The 18,015-nt window shown below is 42.2% G+C and overlaps 2 protein-coding genes across 2 annotated transcripts; one reads left to right on the forward strand and one right to left on the reverse strand.

Moving 5' to 3' along the window:
- Positions 1-3,209: 3,209 nt before the first annotated feature.
- LOC112098138 lies at positions 3,210-4,844 on the forward strand. Its single transcript, XM_024183758.1, has one exon. It carries the CDS (start codon positions 3,210-3,212, stop codon positions 4,842-4,844), a length of 1,635 nt encoding a protein of 544 aa, XP_024039526.1.
- A 10,349-nt stretch (positions 4,845-15,193) lies between these two features.
- On the reverse strand, positions 15,194-17,241 carry LOC112098139. Its single transcript, XM_024183759.1, has 3 exons — positions 16,754-17,241; positions 16,395-16,639; positions 15,194-16,308 (listed from the first exon to the last, which is right to left on the reverse strand). Exons 1-3 carry the CDS (start codon positions 17,239-17,241, stop codon positions 15,194-15,196), a joined length of 1,848 nt encoding a protein of 615 aa, XP_024039527.1.
- Between the last annotated feature and the right edge of the window lie 774 nt (positions 17,242-18,015).

Genomic DNA, 18,015 nt, shown 5'->3' on the forward strand with positions numbered 1-18,015 from the left:
ACTCAATCTTTGATAATCAATCATTATTCTCAAATTATGCTAATTGTATCATTTCCTTTTCCATATTCTAAATACTTGTATAAATTGAGTCTTCGTGCTCATAAATTAATAAGAGTGAAATTTATATTTTTTATACTTTTTTGAAAATTTTTGATGATATAAATACCACCGCTCTAACATAAATACCACTGTTGGGTTTCAATTGATCATACACACAAATGGAAACACCAAGACCAAAAACTTGCACTCAAGAATGAGCACAAGTTGTATAAACTCTAATTCAATAGTAGAAAGCAATCAAACAGATCAGTGAAGGACAATCACAACACAAGAATTTTGCTGGTTCGCTCACGATGTGACCTACTTTCCATCCAAGAATTAAACTAACTCCATTTCTGATTATCCAATTCAAGGTTAGAAGATGTATATCACTCTATAAAGAACAAAACTTGAGAAGAAATTAAACCAACCACAATTTCTCTCACAAGTTGAGTTGGCCCCCATAAAACAGAATCCAGCTCTTTCTCGCGCCCTCTTTGTATAACGAAATTAACTGACGCTTGACTTGCTCAGTATAAGTGATGGTAACACGTGAGGACCCAAATGACGAATTCCAAGTGCTAAAGAGCCTATCAGCCTATGTATTCATTTGTATAATTAATTTGGTTCAAAATGAAAAATTCGTGGTTTGTAATCCTAACCACTTTGCCGTTGTTCCTAAGACTACATGTTGATATTTGCCATTATAATATTGTAAGTTTATATAATTAACAAAATGTTCTGCAAATGAAAAATATTTTGATGGACAATCTTCAGTCAATTGAAAATTAGTCTCTATATCAAATATCTTTAGTAAGAACTTACTAACAATATATTTCACTCAATTTGAATTAATAATTCGAATCATTCCAACTTTGAACAGTCTTCATCTAAGTTTCAAACATTTGATTCTATCTGAATTCCTTTTTGTCAAAGCTAAATGAAAAGAAAAACAAAAAAAAAATGTAAATGAGACTAAAATTAACCTGCGGCGTGGGTCATTCATTTGATGTCTTTTGGCGTTTCACGTTCAATATTTGTGAATGTATATCAACTTAAAGAAGCAAAGTGTCTTTGAAATTACAGGATGTAAATAAAGCAAAGGGTTTTGTTGATTGAGAGTGACTGCAAAGAATTAATGACTGATATTAAATGATTTGCAAAATGGAGGAGAGGCAGGAGAAAATTAATTGTTTGCCAATGTTTTAATTAAGAATGAACAATTTTTGGAAGGAGAAACTTATCATCTTTAAGAAAAGAAAAAGTCAATGAAGGAATAAAATATCCACAGGTTTTGTTAAAGTGAAGATATATGACGTACAATTGTCATCTTCTTTAACCTTTTTACTGTGGCGGGCAATGAACATCATTCAAGGATGAGAACAAAAGTTAAAAGCGACCCATTTTATTTTTTAAAGTGCTCTGCTGAAAAGCCAAAGTTCCTTGGCTAAATTTAGATGTGAAGCAAAGAATAATTAAATAAAAGATAAAAGAATGGAATAAATTGTGTGACTGAAGTTGGTCCAGTCCTCGATGTCTTATGTCATCTCCACAGAATTGCACAAAGATTATAAATGTTGAAATACAGAACGGAATATTTTGTGATGTGAGTTGGTACCTAAAATCCTGAATACTTGAGTGGTTAAAAAGCAAAATTTAATATTAAATTCTACAGAGGAGAATAATAGTTTTCTAAAAGTTCAAGGAGAGAAATTCCTTTCCGCTCATTGAAGAAAATCCGGGAACAATAATGCTGATTCAACCATGTATAATTTAATGTTAATTAAAGTTAAAGCCATCATATTGGTAAATATGCTTCGATTAAAGCTGTTGTGTTGAATGTACATATAATAATCATTGGTAAGGTTTCCGAAATGTGAATCTTTAAATGTTCCATTTCTTCGCTTTGAGGAAAAGTTAAACGTGGAAGACGAAGCAATGGTATAACAGTGTTTAAATTCTTGCGAGCATTTCACCAAATACTTGGTACGCATAATCAAAGTTTATTTAACCTGTTTGTAACGTTTGGTTACTGAGAAAGAGTAAAAAGAAAGTTAAGCATTGAAAGAAAATTTTCAGATCAGATGATCATGATCGTTTTCATTACATATTAAGTCTAATTACAAGTCCTTTTATATCAGTCTCTGGAACATTCTACAAACATCAAAATCATATGCTTGAGCTAAAGTTAATTACAAGTAACCGTGCTAACAAACTGTTAACTGAATAACAAATTCATAACAAACTTGCTGCCAGACTGCCAGATCACCAGTTTAGTTATCTAACAAACTTAACGAACTGAAGCATCTAAAGAATATATTCCAGAGTATGTTCCTTAACATGCATAAATGGTCAATCATACTTGCCAAAAAAATTGATGAACATTCACTTCTAAAGAAGCAAATTAATTAGTTTTCTTGTAAAAATCATAATTAGCCAAAGAAAGTTCATGTGTTTTTTTTTTTTTTTAAAGATTCAAGACAATTCTTCAAAGATGAAATCAGTTTTTATTGATACGTTCAACAAATTCGAAGGCATTCGAACCTTCTGTGGCACGAATTAATATAATAAAAAAACAGTAATGATATACACACTACAATTAATATTGCAGTTACTAGTTAGTACACCTTTACTACTGGGTAAAAAAAAAAATTATTTACTACAAAAATAAAAAAGAAAATTACACGATAAGACAAACTATTTTTGGTCTCTTATAGATTTTGTACTAATTATTATAATAATTATCAATATTCATAAGAAAATAATGTACAACAATGAAGGGACATGGCAGAGGTAAAAAAAGTTATTTTATTATTTTAATAAAAGTAAAACATTTAGCAAAGATTTATTTTGGTATTTGGAAGGATGTACAAAGCAAAAGAGAATATGAAAAGGTGAAAAGAGTTATAATGAAAAGAGTCACACCCTCCATGATAATATAATGAATTGAACTATTTTTTTAAATTTAGTTAAAAAATTAGCTTAATTGTAAATAAAGTGAAAAGAGTTGGGATGCTTGTCAATGTCAATATTAAAATTTAAAAATTTAATCTTAACCACTCATTTGACTAGAAGAGATTGAGAGAGAAAAGAAATCTAAGAGAAGATCTTTACCCCCATGAATAAACACAAGATTACTAAAGAAACAATCATAAAAACCCTCTCTCTAGATGAGTAGCGAAATCCTAAGCAAAGAACCTCCACCGCCGCTGGTGGATGATCGTTCAACAAAAAAGGCAAGGTTTAGGGAGCAAGGTGTTGATGCTGATAATCCACTGCCCTTATCCTTTAAAGATAAACTGATGGAAGACCAAAATGAGCTTGAAGAGGAGATCTTGGGTAGAGAAGAAGACCTGGAATTTGAGCCTGAAGACGTGATTGTAGAAGACAAGAATAGTATCCCATCCATCTCTTTCTCAGGAAAGATACAAGCTCAGCTCGTTAAGCCATGGATGAACACGATTGTTGTCAAGTTGCTAGGGAGGTCTATGGGATATAGGGCTCTCTGCAATAAGCTGAATGATCTATGGAGAACGTTGCAAGGCTTCACAGTTATAGACCTGGAGAATGACTTCTTCCTGGTTAGATTCAAGTCTGAGATTGATGCACAGTATGCTCTCACACAAGGGCCTTGGACCATTCTTGGCCATTATCTCACCGTACAACAGTGGACACCTCATTTTGATAGTTCTAATGTCAATATTGAAAACATTGTGGCTTGGATTCGCATACCGGGTATGCCTCTACACTATTACCACAAAAGGATCCTTCGCATGATTGGAAACGTCGTGGGAAAAGTGATTAAAATTGACTACAACACCGAGTCAGCAAGGAGGGGAAAGTTTGCTCGCATTGCAGTGGAAATTTCATTAAAGAAGCCTCTCTGCTCACAATTTTTTCTGGATGGGAAGTTGCAAAATATTGAGTATGAGAATCTGCCTATTATTTGCTTTAATTGTGGAATTTACGGGCATAAGAATGATGATTGCCCACAGTCAAACACATTGAAAAATCCGACGGAGAGTTGTGAGAATAATGTTGCGGAGGATAATCCCGGTGGTGGGGAGGAAAAGTCATCATCTTCTGAAGTTCCGGTTAATCCTAGTTTTGGTCCTTGGATGATCGTCAGCCGGAAAGGGAGGGGAAGAGTCAGCAAGGAAGGCGGCTACACAAAAAATTTCAACCGTTTCCGAGACGGCAAAAGTGAAGGGGGCTCTCGTTTCGAAGTTCTCGAGAAGGAGGAAACTGAAGAAAGAGAAATTGCTCTCCCTCGAAACCATAATGTTTCCACAACCGAAAATGAACAGCCAGTTACCCACTTTAAATATAAAACCAAAAGCAATCCTAAAACCAACTCCACCATGCAAAAACCAAGTGTCAACAATGCCAAGCCCCAATATTTGAATATTGAACACTCTTTGTCCCCACCAGCTCCCATGCATGCAAGAGCACTACCACGTACCCTTTCAACTAACCATGCACCCTCAACCGATTTACCAGTTCCCACCACAGTCCCTACTAGCTTGGATCCCGCAAAGCACACAGCCATTAAATTTATTCCCCCAAGAGTTGAACCTTCATCTCTAAATGCAATTATTGATACATCTCAATCCAATTTGAGGCTTGCTGTCCCCACCATCTATTTCGGAGACCATGACAAACCCCCTGATGATAATTTGGCTATGGACGATAATGAAGAGAATAACCCGGATGATGGAAACTCAATGGATGATGATAGTGAGTATGATTCAGCTTCTGTTGATAGCAGGGCCTCTTTGGAGGAGAAAGATAACATGGAATGTTAATGATGTCTCGTATGGCCAATCCTTTGTCTTTTTTTTCCTTAATGATGAATTTATCTATCCTTTTTTGGAACTGTCAAGGGGTATCTTCATCGGGTTTTAAAAGAACTTTTAAAACCATGAGCAAGATTTACAAACCTGATATTGTTGCTATTTTGGAGCCTAAAGTCAGTGGGGCTAAAGCTGATTATTTTATTAAAGGAAGTGGCTTTGAATTCTCACATAGAGTGGAGGCTGAGGGCTTTGCTGGGGGTATTTGGATACTATGGAATAGAGGTTTCGCAATGGAGTTTGTCGTTAACCACAAACAGTACATTCATTTTAAAGTTACAGACTTTTCTGGTAATTGGTCATGGGTCACTGCAGTATATGCCAGCCCCAATCCCAGCCTTCGAAGGAAATTTTGGAACGAGCTAGAGTCAATAGCTAAATCGATAAAGGGACCTTGGATGTTGGGTGGCGATTTCAACTCAATTCTTCATGCTTTAGAGAAAAAAGGTGGCTCACCAAAAAGCAGTGGTATTTGCAGATCTTTCAATAACTGGTTTCACGACAATCGCCTTATAGATTTGCATTTTAAAGGGCCTTGCTTCACTTGGTCTAGAGGAACCCTGTTTAAAAGACTTGATCGTGCCATTTGTAATGATCATTGGAATAGTTTGTTCACAGAAGCTTCGGTCTTACATCTCCCAAAAATTCACTCTGATCACCGTCCAATTCTTGTCAGCTTCGACTCAAATTTGAATAGGAGGAATGGTGTAAAACCATTTCGTTTTTTAGCAGCATGGCTAATGGACCATTCTTTTATTTCTCTCGTTGCTAAAGAATGGAGGGATTCTGAGGGGTATTTTCAAGCTGCTCATGATTTTGTGGATAAAGTCAGCAAGTGGAATAGAGATAATTTTGGGAATATTTTTAAAAGAAAAAGGAGAATTCTTGCAAGATTGAATGGCATTCAGAGAGCCCTGGAGTGCTTTGATTCAAAAAGGCTTCTTAAACTAGAATCCAAATTGAAGACGGAACTTGAAAATATTTTATCCCAAGAGGAATTATTATGGTACCAAAAGTCAAGGCGTGAATGGATTGCTTGCGGGGATAGAAACACAGCCTATTTCCATAGTAAAACAATTGCTAGAAGAAGAAGGAATCGAGTGGATGCTATTCAAAATAGTGAGGGCAAGTGGATTTATGACAAGGAAGAAATGAAGACTCACGCCATTGATTTTTTCTCTAGACTTTTCAACTGTCAAGATGAAGAGGTCCGATTTTACTCCATTGCAAATGCCTTTCCAAAGATTGAGGAAGACAGAATAGCCGATATTTGCAGAGCTGTTCAGAGAGAGGAAATAAAAGCTACTATTTTCGGAATGAAACCATTAAAGGCTCCAGGAATTGATGGACTCCATGCTCTCTTTTATCAGACACAATGGAATGTGGTTGGTGCTTCAGTTTGCGATCTTGTGAGTAATATTTTTAAAGGCAATCCCCTTCCCCTAGAACTGAACAGGACCCTTATTGTCCTTATCCCAAAAACCAATAACCCCACCAACATGAAATTGTTTCGTCCTATCAGCCTTTGTCCAGTTCTGTACAAAACAGTCACAAAAATTTTGGCAAACCGGCTAAAGGAGATTTTACCTGACTTGATTGGTCCAACTCAAACTAGTTTCGTCCCCGGAAGGCATATCACAGAAAATATTGTCATGGCGCAAGAAATCATCCACACAATGAAAAATAAAAGGGGTAAAGTTGGGCAGATGGCTATCAAAGTAGATCTTGAGAAGGCTTATGACAGGCTCCGATGGGATTTTATTCATGATACTCTTAAAGATGTTGGGTTGCCTCAGGAGTTTATTCGACTTACAATGGAATGCATCACCACAGCTAGAATGCAAATCTTATGGGAAGGGGAGCTCACTGATGAATTCACTCCTTCTAGAGGCATCCGACAGGGAGACCCTCTTTCTCCCTACATTTTTGTTCTTTGTATTGAACGTCTTAGTCACGGAATTAATCAAGCAGTGTCTGACGGAAGATGGTGTCCTATACGTCTTTCACATAATGGTGTCCCTCTAACACATCTCTTTTTTGCAGACGATTTGCTCCTTATGGCTGAGGCTTCTTATAATCAAGCCCAAGTTATAAATAATGTACTTGACAATTTCTGCAGCTGCTCAGGGGAGATGGTTAGTAAACAGAAGACCCGTGTGTTTTTCTCCAAGAATGTTGAAAAGGCTATGGCAAGGAAAATAAGTGAGTCTTTAGGTTTCTCTGCTACGGACAATCTTGGCAAATATCTCGGAATGCCGCTGCTTCATAACAGAGTTACCAAAGCTACTTATCAGGAGATTGTGGACAATGTTGATAAAAAGCTGTCAGGGTGGAACTCAATGCATCTCTCTTTAGCTGGAAGAATTACTCTTGCTCAATCAGTTATTCAAGCGGTTCCTATTTTTGCCATGCAAACGACAAGGATTCCTCAGGGAGTGTTAGATAAAATTGATCGGATTTCTCGGAGATTCATTTGGGGAGGAAATAATGAAGACCGAAAAATCAATCTGCTTAATTGGGAAATGGTTTGTACACCGAAATCTGGAGGTGGTCTTGGCTTGAAGAATCTTTCTGATATGAATAATGCTCTGCTTATGAAAATTGGATGGAATATGTTGGTTTCTCCACACAGTTTGTGGGTTAAGATTCTGAGATCTAAATATGGGCTTACCTCAGACTCTATACCTATAGCTATTGACAATAAGTGCAGTTCTTATCTTTGGAAAAGCATAAGCAGAATCTGGGATTATGTGTTACGGGGCATGAGATGGACGATTGGAGATGGAAATAAAATTAACTTTTGGCATCAGCGTTGGGTTTCAGAAGAAATAATTATTGCAGATTATATTACAAAGCCAATTCCAGCTGAGTTAATAAATAAACGAGTGGCTGATTTTGTAAATGCTGAGGGGCAGTGGAACTGGAACATGATTAGTACTTTTATCCCCAATCAAATTCTTCTCCAAATTGCAGCGGTCAAGCCCCCGTCTGATGGCAAATGCGAAGATCTCCTATATTGGGCTCACTCAAAAACGGGCAAGTTCACATCTAAATCAGCTTACCTTTTTCTGAATAATTCCAATTGCAGCAAAGATGCTCATTTCTGGAAATTAATTTGGCAATGGAAAGGGCCCCAACGAGTTAAAATTTTTTTATGGTTGGTGATGCATGGAAAAATTAAAACTAGAGAGGAGCTTTTTAAGAGGCATATTCTGGATAAAATGAATTGTGAAAGATGTGGCCATGAGAGAGAAAACGAGATGCATGCACTTAGGGACTGTTTTGTTGCAAAGAGAATATGGAATTGTTTAATTCCAGTCAACTTCAGACATCATTTTTTCTCCTTTAATCTTCGTGATTGGCTCTGTTTCAACTTGGGAAAGACTGGTATCAATGAAGTGGGGGATGAATGGGCATGTTTATTTGGAGTGGCTATCTGGAAAATTTGGTTTTGGCGTAATCAATTTCTTTTCTCACAAAAATCCCCTTACTGCACCCATGTTGTTGCTGAAATTAAATCTTGGGCTCAAGACATTCAAAATGCACGATCAACTCTTAGTTTCGGTCAGAGTAATAAGATCATCAAAGATGTTAGATGGCAAGCTCCCCCTGAATCTTTTTTCAAATTAAATACTGATGGATCACGATTAAAGAATGGTCTAGCCAGCGCTGGAGGCTTGGTGAGGGATTGCTCTGGAAAGTGGCAGTTTGGCTTTGGCATGAACATTGGATTTGGATCGGTGACTACTGCAGAACTTTGGGGACTTTTTCAAGGACTTAATATTGCTTGGGACCGTGGCATTCGTTATTTAATTGCAGAGGTGGATAGCCAATGTGTTTCCCAACTTATTTCCTCTACTAGTTTGATGCCTAATGCACATTTTTCTCTCATAACTGCCATAAAGGAACTGATGAATAGACAATGGCTCATTACCATAAAGCATATATATCGGGAAGCCAATTTTGCTGCAGATTCCATGGCGAAACTTGCTGGTTCCTTACCCCTTGGACTTCATGTCTTTGAAAATCCCCCCGCGGGTCTTGGTTATTGGTTATGTAATGATATATATGGGACCTCTATTCCCCGTTCTGTTTTAGCCTAGTTTTACTAGGCTCCAATGTATCAAAAAAAAAAAATGAATAAACACAAGATGTATCAAACGGATACTTTTGGTAGAGTCAGGGAATCTGCAAAACTGCTTCTTCCCTTCCCTTTGTAACGAATTTAATTGACCTTTGACTTGGTCGGAATACGCGATGCACGTAATGCAAACACGTGAGGACCCAAACGAGGAATTCCAAAAGCAAACGCCGCGTTTTTTTTTTTTTTTCTGGTCTTGAATATTGATTCATCAATATAAACTATATTGATTATATCATAAGACTATAAACTATATCGTTTCCATTCATTATATCATAAGAATACAATGATTAACAATATCAAATTCAAGAGACAATCAATAAAAACTGAAGCCAATAAATACACAAAAATAAAACAATGAAATTATTACAGTTTGAAAAAATAAAAAATTATTCAAATTAAACAAACTGAAAAAAAAGAAGAAGAAGAAATTGAACATTTTAATCAATATCTCTTAATTAATAGTTAGTAAATTAACGAATATGTACCTTTTGTTTTAAGACTTCTTTTATCAACGCAGTTCAACGTTACTTTGTCCAATTTGGGTTTTTGTTCAATTCTCCTCCACAGAAATCTTCACACTGGAGCAACCATCCATCACTAATCTTTCCAAAGATGGGAATTTGAAGGCATAATTGCCATAACAGAAGCTTGTCAGAATTTTCAAGTCTAAAACACACGTACATTCATTCAGATTAAAATAGGAGTTATACATCTGAAGGCTAAAAGCACAGAAACAGAGCAACTAATAACATAGAAACAGAACCTCAGATACAAGAAGTGGAACATTGAACAATTGACTAGTTAGGAAGCAAACTGACATTGAGAGATTAAACACAAGTGAAGTGACTACAACAATCTAGGGTAGAAAAAAGTTAAAAAAGAAAAGAAAAGAAAATTACAAGAGTCAGTACAGAACAGAACAAAACAGAGACAACAGCAGGACAATTAGAGAGGGAGCAGAGCAATTCTAAATAACAAGCTAGAGATCAAAAGATGCCAAGTGCTGTTGAGATTAAAAGATTGAAAGTTCAAAAGAGTTTATGGCAAAAACTGCAAATCAAACAGCGCAATAGTGAGCACAATAAACAGGAGGGAATTGTAATTGAGGTCAAAGAATGTAAACAAGGGAAGGACTTTCTTGATTGTATTGAATGGTTTTTGCCAAAAGTTTTAAGAATGACATTCCACAATTTCAAGAAGTCAACAAAGCAACGAAAGTTGAAAGTGACCCATTTTGTTTTTTGATGTGTTGTGCCATAACTGCATATCTCTAGGTGCTGGAGCTGCTGAGAGCTTCTGATCGCAGAAGCTGAAAATATGTATTTCAATTTCTGAATCAATCGTGTTAGACTTTGAAAACGAGAAAACATATCTGGAAGTTGATTATCCCAAATCCTTTCAACATTAATGTTTGAGGAAATACCTCGACGAGACCAGGCGTGATGAGCAGATGCTTGATGGCAGAGTTCTGCGAACAGGTAAGTCCTGTAAGAGCCAGGTAGCAGGGGAACAAGAGCAGAAATATTCTGCTCGTCCACGAATATGACATTTATGGGGTGAAACTCCTGGTAGAGGCATGAGCCCATTCCTGCTAGAGGTTGAAAGGCGAGGAGACCCGGTCAGCGACAGTTGGCAAGACGTGTATTCCAATCCGAGAATCAAGGCACGAAGTCCATTCCCATTTGCCCACAACGGCGATAATGGGGCGTCCACATCCGAGAATGCAGAGAATAATGGGCGTGGACTAAAGAAGACGGCGGTTGAGAGGAAGCCTATAAAAAGGTAGCCAACGAAGGTAAAAGGGTTAGCAATTTTGATATTATAAGAGAGAAAAAAGAGAATTCCAAAGAGGAGAAACTAGAGAAAAGCCATAAGATCTGTGGCGAACATTCCCAGAACCTTCATATCTGACTTGAGCGTCGGAGGGTTTACGTCAGGAAAACAACCGGCGTGCTCTGACTTGTTTCTGTGGACGCAGGAATACTTGGAGAAGAAAGCATACGAGGAGAGATCCTGGTCGAAGTGAGGTTGATCGAGCAGAAGTCCTGGTCGTAGGAAGAGCATAACCAGAATCTCGCATCAACATTTTGGCGCCGTCTGTGGGGAGCTGAGCAAAAAGCTTCTGTTGATAGCAAGAAGAGAAGGAAAACAACTGAAAAGCAATGGAGATAGGAGGAAGTAGCGCACAAGGGGGGGATATGAGGCTTAACGATTCCGTGACGCTGAGCGAGATAGCCAGCGAAGCACGGGAAAAAGCCATGTTCGACCGGATGGAAAAGCAGATGGAGACCTTGACAACCATCTTGCATGAACTGCGGAGCGAGCCAATGGTACCCCAAGAGGAAAGGGTGAGAGGTGGTGGAGTGGCACCAGGTCCCGATAGTGTGAGGAGAAGCCAAACCACCAGGAGATTTGGTGGTGAGAGAGGTAACATACCTTTGCGGGGAGAATTTCATAGAGAGGAAGAGCAGTCCCCGGCAAGACAGATTTTTGACGAGGACGACGGGGTGGTGAATGCAGAGGAAACAGAGTTGAGGCAACACTTGCATGATGTAGAGCAAGAGCGGGATCAAGTTGCAGCACGTGACCCTGGTCGTGCAGTGCAGCTGGAGGAGGAAGTGCGCAGGCTAGCGCAGATAATTGACAACATGCAAGGAAGGAGCAGAGCTCCTGGTTGGAGGATAATGCTGGACGGAGAATCACCGCTCGCAGCAGAGATCATGAGGGCAATTATTCCGAGAGATTTCCACCTCCCAGACCTCAGATACTCGGGAAAAACTGATCCGCTGGTGCACATAGGTGCAAGGATTATCTCAATCCCAAAGGTGCCGGGTGTTCCCACTATCCCTTGAGGGACGTGCACGAGAGTGGTACAGGAAACTTCCTCGGGGCAGCATTAAAACCTTCGAGCAGATGTGCCAGGAATTCGCAGAGCAGTTTAGTGGGGCAATGGCACCAGAAGATGACATGATGGAGCTGAAAAGCATGAAACAGGGGGAGCAGGAAACCCTTCGGGAATTCATCAAGAGGTTTCATCGTGCAGTCCTCGACTTGGGAGCCTTCAATCACCCTCAGGCGTTAAGGGGATTGAAAGAAGGGGTGAAGATAGGAAGGCTGTGGTACAACTTGAGAAGCCCAGCTATCCATACGTATGCGGCCGCATACGAGCAGGCTAAGAGAGACATTGAGATTGAAGAGGAGAAGGCAGCACGGATTAAGACAGACCAGTTAGAAGGGTTGGGGAGGAAAGAGAAGAAAGCATTACCGGGGAATGGGCCGATCAGGAGGAGGGACCACCAGACCTCGGGTAGTGGAGCAGGAGGTCGGGTAACTGCTTACCAGCTTCATCAAAGGCCACCACAGTATCAGCGCAGCAGGGCGCAAACTCCTCGTTCCCCAGCTAGGGAACCTTGGAGAAGGCATGATTCGGCACACGGTGGTCTTCATCAACATTCCCACGGTAGCAGAGGGAGCAGACCAGAAGTACTGCTACCGCCCCCAACACAGAACGGAGCAAACAGAGAAAGAGCAGTACACCTGATCGACCAGAACCAGGATTATGGGCGATATACATCCTTGAAAATGTCCCTGGACGAGGTGTACGAGGCCATAAAGGATCGGGGGTTGCTATACCTTCCTGCTCCAATAACAAAGCTACCCAACATGAGGGATAAGGGACGCTATTGTAAGTTCCATGGCACTCATGGCCACATCACAGCAGATTGCAGAGATCTCAAGACCCAGGTTGAAGATTTGGTGAGAAATCGCTATCTGGACGAGTTTATAGATGGGACCTTCCCAATGGTAGCCTCAACAAGTGAAGGGGAGCAGAGTGACAGGAGCTTGAGGCGCGAGCAGCCTGTAGTAAGGGTGATAGCTGGGGGCCCGACATTGGCCGGAGATTCCAACAGGTCGAGGAAGAATTATGCTAGATATGCCATGACCAGCAAATAGGTATTCTTCAACACCCCAGCAGTCAAACGAGCAAGGGTCAGGCAAGTGCCAATCATGTGGACGGACGAAGATGAAGAAGGGATCTTATACCCCCACGAGGATGCTCTAGTCATCAAGGCTACTGTTGCCAGCAAGAAGTTTGACCGGATACTGGTGGACACAGGAAGCTCAGTTGACGTGTTGTTCAAGTCAACCCTGGGCGAGATGGGAATAGCAGATCTGAAGTTGGAGTACACCAATACCTCATTGAAGGGATTTAGAGGAGGAAAACTGGTCCCTCTGGGCGTGGTCGAGCTGCCTATCACAATTGGGAGTTCCCCGACAGAAAGGACAATGATACTAGACTTTGTGGTAGTGGATGAGGAAGGTCCGTACCAGATGATCCTTGGACGGCCGTTTCTAAGGATGAGCAAAGCGGTGCTGTCCAACTACTATCTAGCTCTCAAGTACCGGGTGAATGGGGTAGTTGGAGTGGTACGAGGGGACCAGAGAATCGCTAGAAGCTGCTACTCCTCGGCAGCAAAGGAGGCAATGCAGATAACATCCCTTGACACCCGAGTGGAAAACAAGAAGAGCAGACAAGAACTTGTAGAGGAGCTGGAGACAATAAGCCTGGGACCAGAGAATCCGGGAAAGACGATCAGAATCGGGTCGAAACTTAAGGAAGAGCAGAAGCAAGAGTTAGTGAAATGCTTACAGGCTCATGCAGATGTGTTTGAATCTTGATCTGCTAACGGAAAAGAGGGATCAAGCAGCCAAGCGGTCAGCCATTCACCAGCAGAGGGTTTCCCGGTATTATAACCAGAAGGTGAACATACGGCAGTTCAAGGTCGGAGATTGGGTGTTAAGGAGAGTGAATCAGAACACCAAAGACTCAACTCAAGGAGTGCTCGATCCGAATTGAGAGGGCCATATAGAGTCAAGCAGTTAGTTGGACCAGGAGCGTACAAGCTGGTTCGCATGGATGGCCACGAGGTGAAGCGCCCATGGAATGTAGCACATCTCAGGAAATATTTCCAGTAAGAGCCGTTAATATTTTCAAGTTCTTTCTATTCGTATTTGCTGTTATTTATTTTATGACCAAACAATTTCATGTAAGTTGAATTCTACAATTAATGGAACGTCGAGGAATTTCATTCACTTGAAACTGTGAAAATTCACTAAGGCACGCAAAGGCTCACTAAGTCTCAAAGCCTGTTTATGGCGAGACAGAAGCCAAGCGTGCCAGGATCTGCTCGACCACGAGACGGCGAGCAAAATCCCCAATCATCGAAAGATCCTCCAAGGCATGCAAAGGCTCACTAAGTCTCAAAGCCTATTTATGGCGAGACAGAAGCCAAGCGTGCCAGGATCAGCTCGACCATGAGACGGCGAGCAAAATCCCCAATCATCGAAAGATCCTCCAAGGCATGTAAAGGCTCACCAAGTCTCAAAGCCTGTGTTATGGCGAGACAGAAGCCAAGCGTGCCAGGATCTGCTCGACCACGCGAAGGCGAGCAGACTCCAAAGCATTCGAGATATTTTCTAAGGCATGCAAAGGCTCACCAAGTCTCAAAGCCTGTGTTATGGCGAGACAGAAGCCAAGCGTGCCAGGATCTGCTCGACCACGCGAAGGCGAGCAGACTCCAAAGCATTCGAGATATTTTCTAAGGCATGCAAAGGCTCACCAAGTCTCAAAGCCTGTTTTATGGCGAGACAGAAGCCAAGCGTGCCAGGATCTGCTCGACCCGGCGAAGGCGAGCAGAATCCCCAAGCATCGGAATATTTTCTAAGGCATGCAAAGGCTCACCAAGTCTCAAAGCCTGTGTTATGGCGAGACAGAAGCCACGCGTGCCAGGATCTGCTCGACCCGGCGAAGGCGAGCAGAATCCCCAAGCATCGGAATATTTTGTAAGGCATGCAAAGGCTCACCAAGTCTCAAAGCCTGTTTATGGCGAGACCAGAAGCCAAGCGTGCCAGGGTTTGCTCGACTGCGAGAAAGCGAGCAGAATCCCAAGCACTGAAGACTTTTCTAAGGCATGTGGCAAAACCATATGCCAAGCCAGAACCTGCTCGACCAGACGCAGGCGAACAGATTCTCGAAAGGAAAAATAACTCATGATTACAACGCAGGAAAGTAAATAAAAAATATTTGTATTAATTTGTTAGTAATTAACAAAGCAGATAATTTCCAAACGTTGTTCATTACAATACAAGAAATAGACTAAGAGGACGGTGGGTCCGTAAGCCGAGCAGCCTCCGTCAGTTGGTCCACCTCAGGCGCTGGGGGAGTATCACCAGTCGCGTCCGGGGGGGTGCTGGCCTCACCCACATCAACAGGAGTGGCACGAGGAGGGGAGTTTCCCTCAACTACGATAGGCTCCAACCCTTCGGCATCTTCCTTTGCAGCCTCCTCGTCCATATGTTGGGCGACACCAGCCGCAAGGTCGTCCATCTTCAGGTCAGGGTGCTGCTTCCCGAGGACAGCCATGATGCAACGATAGGAATGCCGAAGCCCCTGGTCGTACTGGTTGTCAGCCTCCTTCTCCAAATTCTCAACCTGAGCTCGGTGGGAATCGCGGAGAGATTCGAGCTGAGCCTCGTACGCAGCTTTCTGCCCTTGGAGATCCTCCTTGACCTTGGTCAGCTCTTCCTCGAGGGTAATGGCTTTTGCTTGAGCAAGAGATTCTTGCTCCATCAGCTTCAAATTCTCGAGATTCAGCTCCCCAGCTTTCTTCTCAGCATCGTCAGCTCTGGTCATCACCGACTGGATATCCTCCTTCATCTTCCTGTCGTAACGGCCAACCTTGGCCTTATAGTAGGTGGTCATGCAGCTCAGATGGAAAGCACTGTACTGCATAGCCCCCACCAGCTCGCCTAAGGTGCAGCCATCAAAATCCTCCAGGTCTTTCTTGGTCACGAGTTTGGAAAGCTCGTTGAGATAGGGGGCCAAGTGTTCTGCTCGGTTGTCAGATAGACGAGATCTAGGCCCGACTGGAGGAGAAGAGGAAGTAGGATCAGTGGCTGCTCCACTAGTTTCTCCGACTTTGGCAGGAGGAGGAGGTAGAGTCTTCAAGGGAGGAACCTGCTGCACAGTGTTCACCCGCTTCGCAGTGGGAGCGTCCTTGCTCTGGTCTCTCTTCGCAGTTGGAGGTCGAGGACGCTTCCGAGTCAGAGCCTCAATCACAGCATCCTCCATCTGATGACCAGGGAGAACCAAGTGAGATTCGATCAGGTTGTAGGTGGTTAGCAGCTCCCGATGCGAGCAGGAATTGGCCAGTACAGCCTCGACCCGTTTAAGCTGGTCAGGTTGGAGTGGGAAATGAACGCCCCAAGAACCTGCAAACAAGTAGATATTGGGTTAGAGGCAAAACAACAGAGTAAGGATAATTATGAAAACAAGACATCTAAAACGAGCGGGCAACCTAGGACCACGAAACGGGGTGGGACGCGATATTTATTCCCGTCAATTTGTGCAACCTGACCCCAAGGACCCCCGGCGAAAAAGAATTTTTTCTTCCAAGTCCCACCACCACCAGTTGGAAGATCGGTTATGGGTTTTCTGCTCTTAGTACTAGATTGGAAGTAGTACCAGCCAACATCTTTGGGGCTGCTCTTTAGTTGGTACAGATGCTTCACCTCATCAACTGTGGGCTCGCTTTGGCAATATCTGTCCCACAGTATGAACAGACCAGAAAGTACCCTTCACCCGTTGGGGTTCAGCTGACCAGGAGCAAGGTTTAGCCCGTTGAGTATCCGAGCAAAATAGGGTTGCAAGGGGCACCTCAGCCCATACTTAAAACTATCTAGAAATATGGTAACATATCCCCTAGGGGGTCTGCTAGGACTGTCCTTTTTTCCTGGGATCCTAAGGGGTATTTCACCAGGTATATGGTACCTAAGTCGGAGGTCATCGAGCTCGTCGAATGTGGTCGCGCACGTTATGTAATCAATAGCATAATCACGCGCCAAGGCTCTACCTCCTATTGTACTCTGCCCTTCTGGTCGCGGTCTTCCTGGTAAGGATCCATCACTAGAATCACCTCTTTGATCCTCATTTAGGGTATCTTCCGAGCCAGAAGGTCCCTCCTCACCACTACTTCCGCTCGTGGAGGTCGTTTGGGGAGATATCCTCCTAGTGCTAGTGCCAACACTAGATCTAATGGGTTCCAAGGGGATTCCGGGATCAAAGGCAGGATCGGTGAGCAGGCTAGGCAGGAAGTTTAACTCATCGTCGTCAACCTCAACGATTTTCTCTTTACCCTTCGACATTCTCTAAACTATAACTAGAGCAGAACCGCCGACTACTACCCCCCAAGCAAAGCAAAGAGAAAAGAAATTTATCTACAACTAACCAAGACCGAGAAAATAGAAGAAATACCTGGAGCAAGGATTCAGTCAGAGAGAGGCAGGGATGAAAGCTTTAACGCCGAGGTTCATTCGCCGGAGAAACAAGAAGGGGGAAAGTCGCGAGTTTGTGTTTGAGGGCTTTGGTTTCACTTACTGGGAAGCAAACTCTTGGGTAACCAGGCATTTAAGAGCCCCGAAACCCGAGGGTCACATAACCGTCAGTTTGAAATTCAAATGGAGGGGCAGATCTCTGCCACATCATCTCATGCGCAATTAAATGCGACACGACTCTTGGCAGCCTTATCTAGTCCCACGCGAACAAGAATCAATGAGTTTCTACTGCTGGTCCATTACATTACCCAACACCAGAAACTGGGGGACCGGTGTTTGAGGAAATACCTCGACGAGACCAGGCGTGATGAGCAGATGCTTGATGGCAGAGTTCTACGAACAGGTAAGTCCTGTAAGAGCTAGGTAGCAGGGGAACAAGAGCAGAAATATTCTGCTCGTCCACGAATATGACATTTATGGGGTGAAACTCCTGGTAGAGGCATGAGCCCATTCCTGCTAGAGGTTGAAAGGCGAGGAGACCCGGTCAGCGACAGTTGGCAAGACGTGTATTCCAATCCGAGAATCAAGGCACGAAGCCCATTCCCATTTGCCCACAACGGCGATAATGGGGCGTCCACATCCGAG

This window comes from Citrus clementina, unplaced genomic scaffold (genome assembly GCF_000493195.1).
Source record: "Citrus clementina cultivar Clemenules unplaced genomic scaffold, Citrus_clementina_v1.0 scaffold_5, whole genome shotgun sequence".
In the NCBI taxonomy this organism is placed as follows: Eukaryota; Viridiplantae; Streptophyta; class Magnoliopsida; order Sapindales; family Rutaceae; genus Citrus; species Citrus x clementina.